At 36.4% G+C, this 21,142-nt stretch overlaps 1 protein-coding gene across 1 annotated transcript in view; it reads right to left on the bottom strand.

Moving 5' to 3' along the window:
- Positions 1–1,962: 1,962 nt before the first annotated feature.
- Positions 1,963–21,142, bottom strand: part of MOXD1 (monooxygenase DBH like 1) — a 112,450-nt gene continuing 93,270 nt past the window's right edge. The window contains exons 11-12 of the mRNA XM_010357901.2: positions 3,672–3,840; positions 1,963–3,217 (exon numbers count right to left, since the gene is read on the bottom strand). Of these exons, the coding sequence (XP_010356203.2) occupies positions 3,053–3,217; positions 3,672–3,840 (334 nt within the window). The 3' untranslated portion in view covers positions 1,963–3,052. The remainder of the gene's footprint in view (positions 3,218–3,671; positions 3,841–21,142) is intronic.

The raw sequence follows: 21,142 nt of genomic DNA, 5'->3' as shown, positions 1-21,142 counted from the left end.
TTATGTCTTTTTCTTTCTTTTTCTTTCTGTTCTTGGACTCTGTCCTTCTTCCTCTTTCACTTCCCTCTCCCTCCCTTCCTCCCTCCCTTCCTCCCTCCCTTCCTCCCCCTTCCTTCTTTCCTTCCTTCCTTCCTTTCTTTTCTCCAAACTGGAAGCACATCCTATCTTTAGTCAGAACTGACAAACTTGCAGTCATCTCTGCCCTCTCTCCGGGGCATCTGAGGAGTAAGCACCATCCAGTTTCTCTCTTTACCAACTCAAAATGTAGGAATACTGCATAGGGAAGAAAACCTACCTGGATCACTGTGCTGTAGCTGGATCCTTCATGATGTGTTTTGCGTTTCTAGCTTTTTATTCTGAAATAATTTCAAACTTAAAAAACTGTGACACTAGTACAAAGAAATCTTATGTTCTCCAACCAGACTCACCCATTATTATCATTTCACATGTCTCTCTCTGTAGATAAACAGACAAATGCCAGATAGATAGATAGATAGATAGATAGATAGATAGATAGATAGATGATAGATAGATAGATAGATAGATAGATAGATAGATAGATAGATAGATAGATAGATATTTTTCCAAACCATTTGAGAATAAGTTAATCTGGCAATATTTCTTCGAAATTCTTGAAATATGCAATGATTATTTCTGTAATTCCACTTAGTATGACCTAAATGTAAGAAAATACTTAGGGATATAAAAAGGTTTTAATTTCAAAGCTGTTAAATCAGCAATACTTATATTAAAAATTGAAATGACTTTTATACCCAATGGTGAGTTTAGCTGAGCGAATTATACATAGCCATTACATACTGCTTCCAAATGTCCTTTTGTTTGCCAACCATCATTGGCCTCTGGAGCCATTAGGACAAAGTCCAAAGTTATTAGTATGTCTACCTCTATTGACTACATCACTCTTATCACGCTAGGACTCCTTTGATTCTGCCTGAGCCCCCTTTAGGAAAAAAAAAAAAAAAATCACCCAGGATACCTTCAATTTCACATGGCACTGATGAATATTGGTTTCACCTGATATGTCTTCTCCACACTCTCTGAACCTAAGGATACAACCAGGGACCATCGTACATGGAGACCCCATTCTCCCCGAAGTCTCTGGCACTTGTGCCTGACAGCCTAGGCGTCAGGAGATGCTATTTAATCCAGGAAAGCGATTAAAAGCCTCTCTGAAAAAGGTGTAATAAAAAGCCTGGCTGTTCAGGAAGGTGTGCTCAACATAAGATCAAACAACTTAGAATATATCAGGATTCTATAGAACTTACAACAGATAACCTATCCTAATTTGAAACAGAGTCTACTCCTTGAAATCACATGTATTCATGAGAATTTCCAGAAGAATAATGTCAACTTTCTTCTTAGTAACATCAGTGGAACAGATTCCCTGGCCTGGCTCCATAAATCTAAGATTCCAAAGCTATTTACCCTCTTCTAGCTGGTATGTTCACCTTCCTTACCAAGAACAAATGTAGTATTACAGAATATTTGTTCTTGGTAATAACAAATATAATATTACAGAATCTCAAGACGAAATCATTTGACTTTGATACGCCAAATTCAGAAATTCTGTAGTAAAAATCAACATAAAATTTCAAATAGGGAGCATTTGGAATTATATTTCTCATATAAATATTTGAATGGAAAATCATAGAATGTGAAATAGCACTTATAAAATAAAACAAAAAGAAATAAAGTAAATTCAAAAATATGCCTCATAAATAGTAAAAATATTTCATCAAATGTACAAGTTCTAAGAATCAAGAAGGAAATCCTCTGAACCATATTTATTTAAAAGGCAATATGGTTTGTGTTGAAGACATTGTGGGGCAAAAAGGGCTTCAAAATGGAATGGAAAATGCAACATTCTTAATTTACTTTTATGTCAATACTAGGACTGAATCACTTCTATTTCTTAAGGAGTGTATAAAATACACACAAAAATGTAATTTCATTTAGTTTATTAATATGATCCAAACAGATTTAGCTTAAGAGATGAGGACAGGACATAAAAAAAGATTTGAGTTATATAAAGAAAACCAAAAGAGTGACAAGATTTTCAATTGCTGACAATTTTAAGTCATTTATTAACTAATATAAAAATAAATCTACAGTAGAACCATGACTTAAATGGAGCCAGTATGTGGTACATGTGTCACCCAACAGTCAGCAAGGAATTATTCAGAGAGCTTACACCCTTCTGGACTGGCTCACATGGTCTGTCTTTGACCTGGAACCTCATACAAGTCCCCTCAGACCACTGGGTTTGCAGTCAGCTACATTTTTTCTCTTCAGCCTACAATCAGTTATTAATGCATACCATTTCTGTGTTTCCCACAGCATCTTTCTTTTCAGATAGTGACAGAGCACTAGGAAAAACTCATCTGGCCAGTACTAAACAGGGAAGGTGCAAAAAAGTACTTTAAGATGGGTGTGGGGTCATTTGGGGTACCAACAGACTCAGATAAACAAGGGAACCAGAGTGGGCATCAACAAAAAGCACTGAGGTAAGGGGCCCAGTGGTAGTTCACAGAAATGAACAGAACTGGACAATGTTAAAGACAGGAAGAACGGTCTTACACTCTAAAAGTCATACTAGAAGAACAAGAAAGAAGAAGAAAACTGGAATGAACAGTAGTCCCTTTTATATTTTTTAAAAGGAAGGAATTTTTTAAAGAAATACAAAAGTCAAGTCAAAAAGTGAAATAGCAACAATAAGTATTTAAATAAAACAGAATGTAGTAGGAAATAAAGAATATTCCCACATGATGGCCCAATTTTTAAAAATGGTTATCTTAAGTCAGGCCAGTTTTATTTTATTGACCATGTATATATAACATCAGATATTTCTAAGAAAGAGAAGAGAACCTGATTGATGTCTCTCGTGTAACATGGAAAGGAAAAAGGAAGGAGGGAAAAGGGGGAAGAAAAGTCTCCACACTCTTCATGCCTAAAGTGGACACAGTCTTTAACCTGTACTTCAAATGATAGGTTCAGATCATAGAAAATATTGTCAAGTTCAGCAGAATTTTGATCACAAGCGCTTGGTGCTCAGCGTGCAGCTGAGTAGCAGAAGGCACACAAGCAAGTTGACGGAGAAATCTCTGTGCAGGGAAGAGGAAGAAGACGTGCCACACACCAAAGGCTCTGCTTTATAGGGTCTTTCTATATCTGGAGGTAATGCTGTCATTCCTTGAATCTGAAAACGGAAGCACAAAGAATGCAAATGAACATCTGATTTAAAGCACGCTCAGCTGCCCACACTTCTGCAGGGGATAAAGGAGGCACGAGTGGTTACCAAAGGAGTCACACACTGGGGGAGTCAGAAACCTAGGATTTAGGAGGAAATGGAAAAGAGGACCAGGCACTCCTTTGGAAAAGAACGCAAAGCAGGCTCTATTGCTTTTTGCAGCACTCATTCCAGCCTGTTCCTGCTCTATCCCAACCTTAGTTTTAGAACTAATTTATCTCTTGAAAGGGGTTAGAATGAGGAGTTTTCAGTCAACCCAAGTAATCACTGAACAAAAATTATCAGACATTAAAAGGCAAGTGGACCCCTGGATTTATGGATATTTGTCTTCTCTTTAGGTTTTCCTGTAATAGATTCAGATAAAATGTGTCATCTGGGTTGTCAGAGGTTAAAAAGAGCTTACCGACCACTCGGCATTGTCTGTCTTGGAACATCTCACGTTCACTGGCAGGCTGAGGACCAGCTTGTTGAAGGAGAGACCTTCCTTTTTAGTCCATTTAAACTTATTCATAGCATCCATGAAAGAAAGGTTTTTATATTGCTTGGGGCTTTTGATAATGAAAGGCCAGGTCCTGAATTTAAAAGACACAATTAGTCATATTCAGAACAAATGCATTACATGTTTCCTTTACTTTTTAACATCCTAAAATAGATCTCACACTTACTCATTTTCATACACATAGATAACCTAATGCAAAATGTTAATGAGCTCATTAGCGATTACTAGAAGAAATGTACCAAATAAAATCTTTTTAAATAATGATATTTATTTTTTTAGTAGCAGATTGGCAATAATTTTATTTTTAATTTTATATTTTTAAATACAGATGGGGTCTCGCTATGTTGCCCAGCTTGGTCTGGAACTCCCGGGAGCAAACAACCCTCTCATCTCCATCACTCAAAGTGCTGGGATTATAGGTGTGAGCCACCATGCCCAGTCAAAGTTTAAACAAATAATTTTGTCTCAGAAAGCTTCTACGGAGCCTCACAATTCTACACTAATTTGGTCTGGTTCTAGTTAACAAATTAACTGGTAAGTATTCATTTCTGAAGAGTACAATGCTAATGGTGTAATCAAGAAACCTGCAGGTTCCTAAAAGACACTGTGAGAGATGGAAAGTTCAAATCCATACACTATAAAAGCCTGACCCCTGCTGGTTGGTCTGTTTTGGTTTAGCTAAGTGAGAAGATTAATACAACAAAAAATGTGATGTAATCAATGTTTGGAAAATCTTACTCATTTCTCAAAAGAAGACATACATAAGGCCAAAAACATGAAAAAATGCTCCACATCACTAATAATCATCAGAAAAATGCAAATAAAAGCCAGAGTGAGATACCATCTCACCAGTCAGAAGGGCTATTATGAAAACGCAAAAAAAAAAAAATAATTGATAGTGGCAAGGTTGCAGAGAAAAGACAATGCCTATACATTGTTGGTGGGGATATAAATTAGTTCAGTCAACTGTGGAAGCAGTTTGTAGATTTCTCAAAGAACTTGGAACGGAACTACCATTCAACCCAGCAATCCTATTACTAGCTATATATCCAAAGGAAAATAAATAGTTCTACCAAAAAGACCACATACATTCATTCGCATGTTCATCATAGCACTATTCAGAATAGCAAAGACATGGAATCAACCAAGGTGTCCATCAAAGGTGGACTGGATAAAGAAAATGTGGTATATATACACCATGAAATACTATGTAGCCACAAAAAAAGAGAGAAGTCATGTCCTTTGCAGCAGCATGGATGCATCCGGAGGCCACCATCCTAAGTGAATTACACAGGAACAGAAAACCAAAAACCACTTGTTCTCACATAGAAGTGGGATCTAATCATTGAATACACATAGATATAAAGATGGGAAAAACAGACACTGGGAACTACTAGAGAGAGAGGGAGAGAGGGAGACAAGAATTAAAAAAACTACCTGTTGGGTGCTAGGCTCACTACTTGGGTGATGAAATCATTCATACCCCAAACCTCAGTTTCACACAGTATACCACTGTAACAAACCTGAACATGCATCCCTTGAACCTAAAATAAAAGTTGAAATTTTTAAAAGTAAGTACTGAGAAAAAAAAAATACTGTGTATAGAATTACACTCTGCCTTCACCTGCCACTCAAAAAATCACATGCTAAATATCCAAGAAAGGAGAAAGAAATCACAACAATGACATGAGCAGACAGAAAAAGTGACAGAAAAAGTGAAGTGAAAAAGTGAAAGACGTGACTTGCTTGCAAAGATACTTTTCAGGTGTTGTCTTTCATTAAATATAATATTATTGATTCCTGAAAAACAGAAAAGTGTAAGTATTGGCGTATCACAAAATTTTACATTAATCCATGGACCTTGCAGGAAATTATCATGGTGACTAGGAAGTATTTGGCACCCACAACATCCCAAGATGTTCCAGTAATTTCTATAATTACCAAATAATCTCAGCTGAAAAACATACATTAATCTTCACAATTTTTAAATTTATTTATGTCATTTCTCTCTCTCTCTATCTCTCTCCGACATACATAACCTACTCAGGCACATTGAATATCATCTTCTTAAGTAAATTAAACATTCTTTATTAATTTTTTGGAGTCACAAAGATAATTTTTAAGTCTAAATTTGAAATGTTTCTTCCATATCTAGTAAGTGAGACAATGAGGAAAATAGGTAATATATGCAGATCTTTACATTTTTCGTAACTTCCTTTAATTAGAATGAATATATATCTTTGTTGAGTTTTTAAATGCATTATTTTATACAAAGACCTTAAAGTGAAGCCCCATAAAGTAAGAACAATCAGCATCACATTACATAAACATACCTAGCAACAACCTGAAATCTACAGCATTTGAAAATTAAACATATTGTGACAATTTTATAGAGCTACAATCCAGAATTAGTATAAAGCAAAAACTTGACTTGAAAGAAGTTATTATATTCGCATACAATGTCCTTTTAAATGCTCTAAAAGCTACAGCTATTGATCATTCTAAGTCAATTATTAAAAATAAAATTTACTTTTCAAAAAGATAAAATGCCTAATTTGAAAAAGAGAAAATCAATTTTATAACCAGATAGATGCTAGGGGAAAATCATCGGTCTGTAACCATCTGAAACACCACAAGGTGGCTACAGTCTTTACTATGGTGCTTAGGCGGCCTAAAGCCTCTGGTGCCTCGCTGGCTAGAGTGAATAGTGTGACCATTATACACAGATGAAATCTTAAAAAGCTTTGTTGTTATAATAATTTACCACATTGCCTACTACTGAGATTGCCCAACATAAAGTGACACAAGATGTGTAACCCTATTTGCCAGTTTTTAGAACAGATCTGTAGAAAGGCCAAACCCAATGGCTTGTATGTTGGAGACACAGTGACAGAGGCTGGGTGACCTGGGGATGTGGTCATCAACCTGTCTGAGATGGCATCTTTGTCTCATATTTATCATCTCCTTTCCACTCCTACTAACTTGGTTTAGGCCCGTGTTCTATAATAACTTTATACTAATAAACATCCTATTTGTCATCTCTAATCTTTTTAGCCTATCCTACACACTTCCAAATTATCTTCTAGAGAAAAGAGTAGACAGAAAAAGTGAATATTTATCCTGAATACTTTTTTTTCAAAAAGACTAGGCTTTAAACCAGAAACAGGTAACCTTAAAGTAGCAAGTATTTCTGTTTTTACTGGATTTGGGGATTAGTTAGAAATAATTGGGAATGTTACAGAAATAAAAACAGTTACATTTCTGCATATCTTGTCAGTGTGTAAATGTCTATCCATCCATACATGTAAATGAATGGTATTATATATATATATTACTGTAGTCGATAAAAAGCAGTGTTACTATTATGCTTTAATATTGATGGGTAATTTTCCTTTGTAAATTCCATCTAAATTCTGAGACACTATTTTCTAAGAAGATAGCAAAGTTTACTGCAATACACCATGGTAGAGTAATTTTTTAAATTTTTAAGTGAAACATAAAGCTATTTATTCTTATAAATTCAAAGTGATCAATGGAAATTTTAAAAGTTTAATGATTTTTATACTTGGTCTCCCTGTTCTACATAAATTGAAAAGCAGATGGAGAAAGATAATCTGTAGTTACATTTCTTATCTGAGCCTCTCTGGACTCCTGTTTTAAAAGTTTTATTGCTAGTGTCTTTCTTAGGGTAGAGAAGGAGGAGGAAGGAAGGGAGATGGAAGATCTAACCAAGAAACAGTGTCCATGTACTTATAGCTAAATGAACTATATCAGACTCTCCATCCATCAAGCAAGTAAACATGTGATCAAAAAAAAAGCAAAAGGAACAAAAATTCAATAACAGACTTCCACTTTTGGCCATGTTGAAGTAACTGACACTAACTTCCTGTAAAAAACTCAAAATTCAACAAACCATATGAAACAGCTGGTTTGGACATTGGAAAATAGCATAGAACTATGATCCCCCAAAGGAAGGAAACAAATAAGGTGTTTGAATATTATGTTCATCCCAGCTTTCTGCCTAGAAGCATTCTCTGGACTAGAATGCAGGAAAGGCAATTTTGAAACAGAAAATGACAATCTCAATAAGTTAAGGAGATGAAAACTAGAGTTAAGGGAGTCTGAAGAAGCTTATGTATTCAAGGTAGACTATTGCAGAGGAAAAATCTGTATAAGGATCCTCTGAATCAGTAACTAAGCAATAAGTCAACTATATTTAGGGTAAAATCCACAAGACTGGGCAATGAACAACTAGAAGATTGTAACCTAAACAATTCCCAGAGCCTGTATAGAGTTAGCAGACATTTGAGCTCAAACTAGCCAGAGTGGAATGTCTCTGTTGACTACACGGAGTAAATATCTATTTTAGACTCACACTAACAAGGCTCTTTAAAGAAATAAAAACAACCTAGTACTAATTAACACAACGTGCATACTGCCCTGTTGTCTATGCTTAGTCAAAAATTATTAAACGCATCAACAATTATGTAAATGTGAATCTAAACCAGAAGAAAAAATCAGTCAATACTCCAAGATCTTGAAATGTCAGAGATTAAAAAACGAGCAGACAAGGATAACTAAAACTTAAAAAAAAAAAAACACACACATTAACAAAACATGTGCAAAACTTCTATATTAAAAACCACAAAAAAGTGCTTAGAGAAATGAAAGAACAGTAAATAAGTGAAGAGGCATACCATGTTCATAGATTAGAAGACTCAATATTGTTAAGATATCGATTCTCTCAAATTCTCTAGAAATTCAGTATAATCCCAATCAAATACCAGCAGGTCCTTTTTTAAAAATAAAATTGACAAGTTGATTTAAATATGTGTATGAAAATAGAATAAACCTAGGCTATCAAAATAATTTTGTGAAAAAATGACAAAGTTTTGGAGACCTACATTTAAGACTTCCTATAAAACTATAATAATTAAATTTGGTTTTAGAGTAAGACTAAACATATAGAGCAATGAAACAGAATAGAAAATGCAGAAAGAACCAATTTATGGACAAATGATTTTCCAGCTAATATTCCAAAGTAATTCAATAGTAAAAAGGTAGCTTTCTTTCATCAAATGGTTCTTGCACAACTTGATATCTATATGAAAAACAATGAACGTTGGATTTACCTCACACTACACACAAAAATGTGTTCAAAATGGATCCACCTAAATGTAAAAGCTAAAACTATGAACTTTTCAGGGGGAAAAACAAGAGAAAGTCTTCCCTTGAGTAGGCAAAGATTTTTTAAGCAGGATATGAAAAACACAAAACAAACCAAAAAATGATGAAACAAACTGCAATAAATACAGCTATAAAATGAAAGTCAAAACACAGACTGGGAGAAATGGTCTGTAAACATGCATCCAACAGAGAACTTACATCCAAAGTATAAAGAACTCTTACAACTCAATAATAAAACAAGGAACTAGATTAACAATGAACAAAAATTCTAATAAACAATTAAGAAGAAATACACAGTTGTCCCTTGGTATCCACGGGGGACTGAGGATAGCAAAATCTGTGATATTCAAGACATTATATAAAATGGTGTAGTAGTTACATATAACCTATGCACATGCTCCCATCTACTTTAAATTATCTCCGGGTTACTTATAATACCTAACACAATGTAAATGCTATGTAGATGGTTATTATGCTGTATTGTTAAGGAATGATGACAATAAAAATATTCTGTACATGTTCAATGTAGATGGAATTTTTTCAAACTTTGTTTTTTATCTGAAGTTGGTTGAATCCATGGATACAGAATCCATGTTCTGCATCTGAGAAAGCAGAGAGCTGACTGTATACACACACACACACGTTTATACACACACACATATATACATATATACACATATATATGTGTGCGTAAATATATATAAAACTTTAGGACAATTCTCTGGGTGGCTCTGGACCAATCCAATCCATTCTCATTTTTGCCTATAGTTTTCAAGAATAACTATAGAATGTGCTGGACATGCAAAATCTTGAAATAGGAAGGGACTGACTAGAATAGCCCAGGTTCTGTTCCAGTACCCCCAATAGGGTATGAATGTTCATGTCCTTCCAAAACTCATGTTGAAATCTCATCTCCACTGCAGTTTATTAAGAGGTGGGGCCTTGAGGAGGTGAGCAGGTCAAGAGGGTTCCATGCTCATGAATGGAATTAGTACCCTTACAAAAGAGGCTTGAGGGAACCTTCCAATTGTACCTTCTACCTGTGAGAACACAGCAAGAAGATGCCATCTTGGAGTGGAGAGCAAGCCCTCAGAAGACACTGAAACTGCTGGTGCCTTGATTTTGGACTTCCCCATCTCCACAACAATAAGCAAGAATTTCTATAGTTTATAAATTACCCAGTTTATAAATTACCCCGTCAATTTATAAATTACCCAGTCTAAGTTATTTTGTTATCACACCCCAAGGTGACTAAGAGACTCCCCTGGAAACGGAGTGTTTCAATTGTTAATTGAATTACTTCAATGCTTTAGCCTTGAATCTCACATTGCCCCGGGATATAAAACCAAGGATGGGCTGCTTTTCAAGCTGCAATGCAACGGGGACACGTACAGTAGAGGTTCCATCTATTCCAGGCAGATTTTCTGAGCCTTGGAGAACTGGCTTACAATAAATTCTAGGATTCTGTTGTTTTCGCGGACTATGTGTAAGCAATAAACCCATTTAATGTAACTTGTTGTGTATAAGTACGATCTTTCTTACTGGACTCAGACAACCTGCACAGTGAACCTGCTTTACAATAACCAATAAACATGTGAAAGAGGCTCAATATCATTAGTCACAAGGAAAATGGAAAATAAAGCCGTAAGAAAATACCACCAATACACATTAAAATGGATAAAATGCAAAATACTGAAAATACAAAATACTGCCAAGAATATTGAGTAACAGGAGTTCTTACACATTACTGGTAAGAATGAAAAATAAATCATTTTAAGAACATTTTGAGAGTCTATAGAGTAAACATAAACTTAGCCAACAGTCTCTCAAATGGAATCTGCTTAAGCCTACCGAACTCCCGAGGGCAGGGTCGACCAGCACCACAGTTGCCTGCTGTCTAAGCTGTTTGAGCTCCTTGGGAGAGGAACAGCAGCCAGCTCTGGGACTCGCAACTGCCTAACATACTAAGCTCTCTGGGTGGAGGAAGGGTGACATCCATCTCTATAGCTCCAGGCTGTACTTTTCCCCCGCTGGAGCCAGAGAGGCTGGATGGCTTGGTCACAAGACTTGTCACCCACAGCCCCACACACTCTGTGGCAGTCTTCCGCCAGAATGCCTCTTCAGGCTTGACCCTGACCCATCCTTCCTCACTGGGTGCGGCTTCCCTGGAGGACCTCCAATGACTCCAACTGGAGGCTCAGGGACAGAAGCTGGATCTCCCTAGCCCTGAGCCCCCAGCAGGAGGGGTGGCCGCAGTCCCTGTGGACCAGCAGACTTAGCCTTTCCTCCTGGTAGTTCTGAGGAATCTGGGCAGCCCAGATGAGTGGGTTTTCTCCCAGCAAGGCACACCCTCTCCACCCAGGGACAAAGTGCTTTGTTAAATGAGTCCTGTTCCTTGTGCCACCCAAACGGGTGAGAACCTCCAACAGGTGTTGTCAGACACCCTGTATAGGGGTAATCCTACTGGCATCAGGTTGGTGCTCCTTAAGGTCAGAGGTCCCAGAAGAAGGAGCAGGCACTCATCTTTGCTGTTCTCTAGCCTCCTTGAATGACATCTCCAAGTGTGGGAGTAAATCAGATGAATAGGGCCTGAAGTGAACCCCCAGCAAACTGCAGCAGCCCTATAGAAGAGGGACCTGACTGTTGAAAGAAAAACAAGCAGGAAGCAACAACAGCAGCATCAACGACAACAAAAAAAGCACCCACAAAAATCCCATCCAAGGGTCAGCAACCTCGAAGACCAAAACTAGACAAACTCATGAAGATGAGAAAGATTCAATGAAAAAATGCTGAAAATCCAAAAGGCCAGAGTGCCTCTCCTCCTCTAAATGATTGCAACATCTCTCCATCAAGGGCGCAGAAATGGATGGAGGATCAGATGGATGAATTGACAGAAGTAGGCTTCAGAAGATGAGTAATACAAACTATGCTGAACTAAAGGAGTATGTTCTAACCCAATGCAAAGAAGCTAAGAACCTTAATAAAAGGCTGAGGAACTGCTAACAAGAATAATCAGTTTAGAGAGAAACATAAATGACCTGATGAAGCTGAAAAACACAGCACAAGAATTTCGTGAAGCATACACAAGTGTCAACAGCCAAATCAACCAAGCAGAAGAAAAGATATCAGAGTTTGAAGACCACCTTGCTGAAATAAGGCATGCAGACAAGACTAGAGAAAAAATTTTGAATGAAAAGGAATGAACAAAGCATCCAAGAAATATGGACTTCATAAAAAGACCTAACCTATGACTCATTGGAGTTCCAGAAGGAGATGGGGAAAATGGAAACAAGCTGGAAAACATGCTTCGGGATATTATCCAGGAGAACTTCCCCAACCTAAAAGACAGGTCAACATGCAAATCAGGAAATACAGAGAACACCATTAAGATACTCCACGAGAAGATCAACCCCAAGACACATAATCATCAGATTCTCCAAGGTCAAAATGGAGGACAAACTGTTAAGGGCAGCCAGAGAGAAAGGCCAGATCACCTACAAAGGGAAGCCCATATGACTAACAGTGGACCCCTCAGCAGAAACTCTAAAGCCAGAAGAGATTGGGGGCCAATATTCAACACTCTTAAAGAAAAGAATTTTCAACCAAGAATTTCATATCCAGCCAAACTAAGCTTCATAAGTGAAGAAGAAATACAATCTTTTTTAGATAAACAAATGCTGAGGGATTTTGACACCACCAGGCCTGCCCTGGAAACGCTCCTGAAAGAAGCACTAAATATGGAAAGGAAAACCTGGTACCAGCTGCAGCGAAAACATACCAAATTGTAAAGACCAATGACACTATGAAGAAACTGCATCAACTAGTGTGTGGAATCACCAAATGGCAGCATGATGACAGGATCAAATTCACACATAACAATACTAACCTTAAATGTAAATGGGCTAAAGGCCCCAATTAAAAGACACTGATTGGCAAATTGGATAGAGTCAAGACCCTTTATTAGCGTGCTGTGTTCAGGAGATGTATCTCACATGCAAAGACACACATAGGCTCAAAATAAAGGGATGGAAGAAAATTTACCAAGCAAATTGAAAGAAAAAAAAAAAGCAGAGGTTGCAATCCTAGTCGCTGACAAAATAGACTTTAGACCAACAAAGATCAAAAAAGACAAAGAAGGGCATTACATAATGGTAAGGGGAACAATTCAACAAGAAGAGTTAACTATTCTAAATATATATGCACGCAATACAGGAGCACATAGATTCATAAAACAAGTTCTTAGAGACCTACAAAAAGAGTTAGACTCCCACACAACAACAATGGGAGACTTTAACATCCCAGTGTCAGTATTAGACAGAACAACAAGACAGAAAATTAACAAGGATATTCAGGACTTGAAATCGGCGCTGGGTCAAGTGGATCTAGTAGACGTCTACTGAACTGTCTACCTGAAATCAACAGAATATACACCCTTCTCAGTGCCACATGGCACTTATTCTAAAATCGACCACATAATTGGAAGTAAAACACTTTTCAGCAAATGCAAAAGAACTGAAATCATTAAACAATCTCTCAGATCATAGTGCAATCAAATTAGAACTCAGGATTAAGAAACTCATTCAAAACCATACAATTAATGAAAATCGAACAACCCGGTCCTGAATGACTCCTGGGTAAATAATGAAATTAAGACAGAAATCAAGAAGTTCTTTGAAACCAATGAGAACAAAGAGACAACATACCAGAATTTCTGGGACACAGCTAAAGCAGTGTTAAGAGGGAAATTTATAGCACTAAATGCCCACATCAGAAAGCTAGAAAGATCTCAAATCAACACCTTAACATCAAAGTTAAAAGAGATAGAAAGGCAAGAGAAAACTAATCCAAAAGCTAGCAGAAGACAAGAAATAACTAAAATCAGAAAAGAACTGGTGGAAATAGAGACAAGAAAAACTCTCCAAAAAAATCAATGAATCCAGGAAGTGGTTTTATGGGAAAAAAAATAACAAAATAGATAGACCGCTAGCTAGATAATGAAGAAGAAAAGAGAGAAGAATCAAATAGACACAATAAAAATGACAAAGAGGATGTCACCACTGACCTCAAAGAAATACAAACTACCATCAGAGAATATAAACACCTCTATGCAAAAAAACTAGAACATCTAGAATAAATGGGTAAGTTCCTGGACACATACACCTTCCCAAGACTAAACCAGGAAGAAGTTGAATCCCTGAATAGACCAATAACAAGTTCTGAAATTGAGGCAGTAACTGATAGCCTACTAACCAAAAAAATCCCATGACCAGATGGATTCACAGCTGAATTCTACCAGAAATACAGAGAGGAACTGTTACCATTCCTTCTGAAACTATTCCAAACAATTGAAAAAGAGGGACTCCTCCCTAACTCATTTTATGAAGCCAGCATCTTCTTGATACCAAAACTGGGAAGAGATGCAACAAAAAAGAAAACTTCAGGACAATATTCCTTATGAATATCAATGTGAAAATCCTCAATACAATACTGGCAAACCAAATCCAGCAGCACATCAAAAAACTTATCCACCACAGTCAAGTCAGCTTCATCCCTGGGATACAAAGCAGGTTAAACCCATGTAAATCAATAAACATAATCCATCACATAAACAGAATCAAAGTCAAAAACCACATCTCAATAGATGCACGAAAGGTCTTTGATAAAATTCAACATCCCTTCATGTTGAAAACTCTCAGTAAACAAGGTATTGATGGAAATATCTCAAAATAATAGGAGCTATTTATGTCAATGCCACAGCCAATACCATATTGAATGGGCAAAAGCTGGAAGTACTCCCTTTGAAAACTGGTACAAGACAAGCATGCCCTCTCTCACCACTCCTATTCAACAGAGTATTGGATATTTTGGCCAGGGCAATCAGACAATAGAAAGAAACAAAAGATATTTGAATAGGAAGGGAAGAAGTCAAATTATCTCTGTTTGCAGATGACATAATTTCATATTTAGAAAACCCCATCATCTTAGCCCCAAGACTTCTTAAACTGATAAGCAACTTCAGCAAAGTCTCAGGATACAAAATCAATGTGCAAAAATCACAAGTACTCCTTTACAACAACAATAGACAAGCAGAGAACCAAATCATGAATGAACTTCCATTCACAATTGCTACAAAGAGAATAAAATACCTTGGAATACAGCTAACAAGGAATGTGAAGGACCTCTTTAAGGAGAACTACAAACCACTGCTCAAGGAAATCAAAGAGGACAAAAATAAATGGAAAATCACTCCATTTTCATGGATAGGAAGAATCAATATCAAGAAAATGGTCATACTGCCCAACATAATTTATAGATTCAATGCTATTCCCATCAAACTACCACTGATATTCGTCACAGAATTAGCAGCAACTATTTTAAATGTCTATGGAATCAAAGAGGACCCTGTATAGCTAAGACAATCCTAAGCAAAAAGAACAAAGCTGGAGGCATCACATTACCTGACTTCAAACTGTACTACAAGGCTACAGTAACCAAAACAGCATGGTACTGGTGCAAAAACAGATATACAGACCAATGGAGCAGAATAGAAACCTCAGAAATAACACCAAACATCTACAACCATTAACAAACTTGACAAAAACAAGCAAGGGGGAAGGATCTCCTATTCACTAAATGGTGCTGGGAAAGCTGCTTAGACATATGCTGAAAACTGAAACTGAACTCCTTCCTTACATCTTATACAAAAATTAACTCAAGATGGTTTAAAGACTTAAGTGTAAAACTGCAGACCATAGAAACCCTAGAAGAAAACCTAGGCAATACCATTCAGGACACAGACATGGGCAAAGACTTCATGACAAAAATGCCAAAAGTAATTGCAACAAAAGCCAAAATTGACAAATGGGATCTAATTCAACTAAAGAGCTTCTGCACAGCAAAAGAAACTATCATCAGAGCAAAGAGACAACCCACAGAATAGGAGAAAATTTTTGCAATCTACCCATCCAACAAAGGTCTAATATCCAGAACTTACAGGAAACTTAAACAAATTTACAAGAAAAAAAATCCCATCGAGAAGTCAGCAAAGGATATGAACAGACACTTCTCAAAAGAAGACATTTATGTGGCCAAAAAACATGAAAAAAACTCAGCATCACTAATCATCAGAGAAATGCAAATCAAAACCACAGTGAGATACATCGCATTCCAGTCAGAATGGCATTTATTAAAAAGTCAGGAAACAACAGATGCTGGTGAGTCTGTGGAGAAATAGGAACACTTTTACACTGTTGGTGGGAATGTAAATTATTTCCACCACTGTGGAAGACAGTATGACAATTCTTCAAGAATCTAGAACCAGAAATACCATTTGACCCAGCAACATCCCATTCTTGGTATATACCCAAAAGAATATAAATCATTCTACTATAAAGACACATGCACTTGTATGTTTATTTCAACACTATTTACAATAGCAAAGCCATGGAACCAACCCAAATGCCCATCAATAATAGACTGGACATAGACAATGTGGTACATGTACACTATGGAATACTATGCTGCCATAAAAAGGAATGAGATCATGTCCTTTGAAGGGACATGGATGAAGATGGAAGCCAATGTCCTCAGCAAACTGACAAAGGAACAGAAAACCAAACACCACATACTCTCACTCTTAAGTGGGAGTTGAACAATGAGAACACATGGACACAGAGAGAGGAACAACATACACCGGGGCCTGTTGGGGGATGGGGGGTGAGGGGAGGGAATTTAGAGGATGGGTCAATAGATGCAGCAAACCACCATGGCACTCGTATTCCTATGTAACAAAACTGCACATTCTGCACATGTATTCCATTTTTTGTTTATTTATTTTTAGAATAAATAGATAAATAAATAAATAAATAAGAACACTTCGTGTTCTAGGAAAATTTAATTCAGATGCTCAACACTAAAGTGTATTCAATTTAACTTATGAATCCTACAGGTAAAGGAAAAATTATTCCACTGGTCCAGAGAGATCTCCCAAGGGAAAGAAATATGACCCCAAAATATTATATCCAGACAAACTACTGTCCAAATAAATGCGCAGAAATTCCCAAATGTGAAAGAACTTGGGGCATAAGGCACCAGAAGCCCTTACTGATTAAACAACTTGAAGATAAAATTCTAATGACTCAAATTTAAAAACTCATTAATGTAGAAATCATAAAAATTAGGGTTATCATTGAATCGATTTATACATACAAGTCATGTTAAATATTCTGGGAATTACAGTTTCATAATTAAGTGTAAACATTAAAAATCTTGACAATAGAATAATTATAATATAAATAACAAATATTTGGTGGTATAGAAAGCAGAAGTGGGAAAAATGTGAAAGTATAAACATCTTCATCTTTCATGACCTAAAATTGAAACATATAGTGAATCTAACAACTTGACAAAACGTATTTTGTCAACATTTGTGATCCTCTTTATAAAATATTATTTCTTGTGGTTAAAACAACACCAACAACATTTATTTGAACTTCAGCAAATGTTCAGTTTTACTTTAGTTTCTTTCTTATAAGTTAAAACAAAATTAAAATTCAATGGTTTTTAAAAAATACTGCACAAATTATAATCTTGTAACAGTATTTCATCAATTCATTTTATATAAATATACGCATATTAAGATGTTTGGCATAACATTCAATCAACATGTTAGCAATGTTTATTTTGAGTAGAATTTGAGGTGGTTGCTTTTACCTTCTTTGTAACAACTTTTTCTGCATTACCTGAACTCTTTATAATAAGCATGTGTGAGTTTTAAATAGTAAAAACATAAAGTGATTTTTCCTGCACAGAGGAAGAGAAACAGCTATTGATGCTTTTTAAGGAACAGAACCAATAACACAGGAACTTTCCATTACTTATATCTCACCAGACCTGCATATTCAGTCTTGATTTATGGCACGACAGGGAATACACAATTTATCTAAACTCATTATCTATTTTGTTATTTGATCTTTGTGAGTTTTTTGTTTTTCCCTAAGACTTGCCAGATCTGTAGGAGGCAGACAGAAATAGCATCCCTGAGAACAGACAATAAAATGGAGACAAGACGTAGTTGTCTCATGTTTTCTATCAATCCTTCCTAGGATTGCTATAGAATGTTTAAAATAAATTATAGAACCTGATTAATCATTATATGAAAAGCACAGAATAGAAGATTTTTGTTCATATGTTATATGATATTCCTTTTTAGTACTGTATGCTGAACACCAATTGGTAATATTCTTTTAAGCAAAACAGAAAAAAAAGCACCTAAGCCATTTTTCATTCTGATTTTTGAGCCAGCACCTTGTTAGTTTGGCCTTCACTATCATTTATGTCACTTGGTGATGAACTAGATTTGAATGTCTAATCTAAAGTCAAAACATGTATTTTTAAATAGAGGCTCTTTTTTGCTCATAGTTTTGAGGAATAAATTTAACCATGAAGTTAAATGGGTTTTGTCCTTTTGTTTTTTGGCACTGGAGAATGACATCTCAAAAGTAGCCTTATTCTGTAAAGCGATTCTTCCTGTCTTTCCAAATGATGAAAACCCAACTTGAGTATTTCCTGAGGGAGACCAAAGTTATGGACACTGGCAGAGCTCATTGGGAAACAGCAGCTGAGCATTTTTAGAGGCTTCATACCATTTAAACTTAAAAAAAAAATTGCCATAGAATGCATTTCAATCATCTTGCAAACATACAGCTTTTAATATCCTTTTCTTTTAACATTCTCTCAAATTAACCATCAATTAGAAAATTTCCATTCAATATGTAAAACATATTCTAAATGGGAAAAAGACTACTCAAGGCTAAGTAAGGAACAATATAACATCAATATTTGAAAACCAAGATTATATCCTAGTGTTTTTAAAATGATATTTTATGTGATGCTTGGATTTTTGTTGTTTTAATTTGTTTACATATGTAATTATTTATTTGTTATATATTTATGTATATTTATACATTGGCCTATATGTTCATGTTGTATGGAGAGAAAGAGATCAGAGACTACATACAAACCCCACTCTCCCTTTTATTACGTACTCTATAATGTTGAATAATTTCTTAATCTCTTGGTTTCTATTTCCTCCCCTATAAAGCTGGGATTGCATGTTTTGCTCTACCTGTTGGAATTGTGTAAAAATGAATTAAATAAAATCATGTATATGAAAATACTTAGTAAACTATAAACCAATTTATATAAGCATTTTGTTATTTGTATATCTAATAGCATTTCTTCCAGTGGTTATTTTGTTGTTTGCATAAAAATTCAGTAAAACCTATCTATGAATGATAAATTTAATTCAAAAAGAGGGGTTTGTCTCAGTTCATAATCTATAATGCTGTAATATGTAGGCACAAAAACTTGATCATATTTCTATTCTCCTTCATCATCTGCATTTTACCATATCCTCACTGAATATTTTTTCACTCTCTCCTTAAATACATGTCTCAAAATTCTATGTATGGCCAGGCATGGTGGCTCAGGCCTGTAATCCCAGCACTCCGGGAGGCCGAAGCAGGCGGATCACCTGAGGTCAGGAGTTCGAGACCAGCCTGTCCAACATGGCGAGACCCTGTCTCTACTAAACTACAAAATATTAGCTGGGCATGGTGACAAGCACCTGTAATCCCAGCTACTCAGAAGGCTGAGGCAGGAGAATCACTTGAACCCAGGAGGTAGAGGTTGCAGTGAGCTGAGATCGCGTCACTGCACTCCAGCCTGGGCGACAAGAGTGAAACTCCGTCTCAAAAAAAACAAAAACAAAACCAAAAAAAACCTCTACGTGTATATTTTCTCTAATTACGTAATTACATCAGTCCCTTTCATTTTGAAAAGCAGTGATCACTAGAAAATTCTTCTTTATATTAAAACAAATTCAGCCATCCCCAAATTTCCACCAGTCATTCTAATTCTTCTCACTGACATCAGTAAGAATAGATACATCAATCTTAATATATCCAAAACAGAATTCTCAATATCATCCTCAGGCCTGTTCCCCTAACGCCATTCACACTCTGCTCTGTCCTTCACTGCCTCCCTGAGATGCCATTGATCAGCAAGCCTGTGGGTGCTCCTTTTGAAAGGTAACCAGAATGGAACGTGTCTCATCAGCTGTGTCATCACCTTGGCACAAGTGACCCTCATCCCTCAACTAGACAATCACAATAGTTTCCTGATTGTTATTCCTTCCAGTCTAGCCCTCTTAGAGTCCTTTCTCAACATAGTAGACAAACTGACCTTGTTTATATCCTTTAATTGCTTCCCTTAAAGCCCCAAGGCCTTATGTTGCCCATAAAGTCCTAAACAATCTGGTCCCACCTATTCTCATGTGTCTTCACTTATTCTTTACCATACTTCACTCTTCTCCAGACAAATGCACTCTCTTGCTGCTCCACAAACACGATAGTTTCAGACTAACCACAGGGTCATTACACTGGCTCTTTCCTTTGCAGTATTTGCATATCTCTATAGCTGACTCCTTATCATGGAGGTCACCGCTCAGATATCATCAACCCAGAGAGGCTTTCTTTATCCTATTGACAACAGCTACATACTTCCTTCACTGTTTTGTCTTCATAACATCTATTACTATTTAAAATATCATATTTGTTTTTGTTTATTACCTCTCCCTCACTCCAGAATACAATCTCAAGAGGGCAGGGATAATATGAATCTTGTTTATTATATCTTAAATAGCTCCTATAATTGTACCTAAAGAGTACAATTGTACCTAGAGAGTTAACCTAATAGGCCCACCTCAGAAAGGCCTGCTTGCAGGTGCCTGGACACTTAAATAGTAGACGATTTCCTATATGGACATAAACTTTCTTTAATGATAAGAGTGACTCATTGTGCCTAGACTGTGCAACAATGCAGTTTACGCTGAACACCGCTTTCCATCTGGAAGTATGGAATTTTAGTAAGTGGTAGGCAGAGCGCACCTGTATGACTAGTTCCCCCCAAAATCTTTGGGCACTGAGTCTGTGATGAGCTTCCCCAATAGACAACATTCCATACATGTTGTCACAATTTGATGATGGTGGAATTTGGTGCATTCTGTGTGACTCCACTGGAAGAGGGCTCTTGGAAGCTTGCGCCTGCTTTCCTCTGGACTTCGCTTCACGTAGCTTTTCCTTTTGTTCTTTCTGCTTTGTATGCTTTCACCATAATAAATGTTTTCC

Source organism: Rhinopithecus roxellana, chromosome 4 (assembly GCF_007565055.1).
Source record: "Rhinopithecus roxellana isolate Shanxi Qingling chromosome 4, ASM756505v1, whole genome shotgun sequence".
Taxonomy (NCBI): domain Eukaryota; kingdom Metazoa; phylum Chordata; class Mammalia; order Primates; family Cercopithecidae; genus Rhinopithecus; species Rhinopithecus roxellana.
This window is presented reverse-complemented; position numbering and strand designations above follow the sequence as displayed.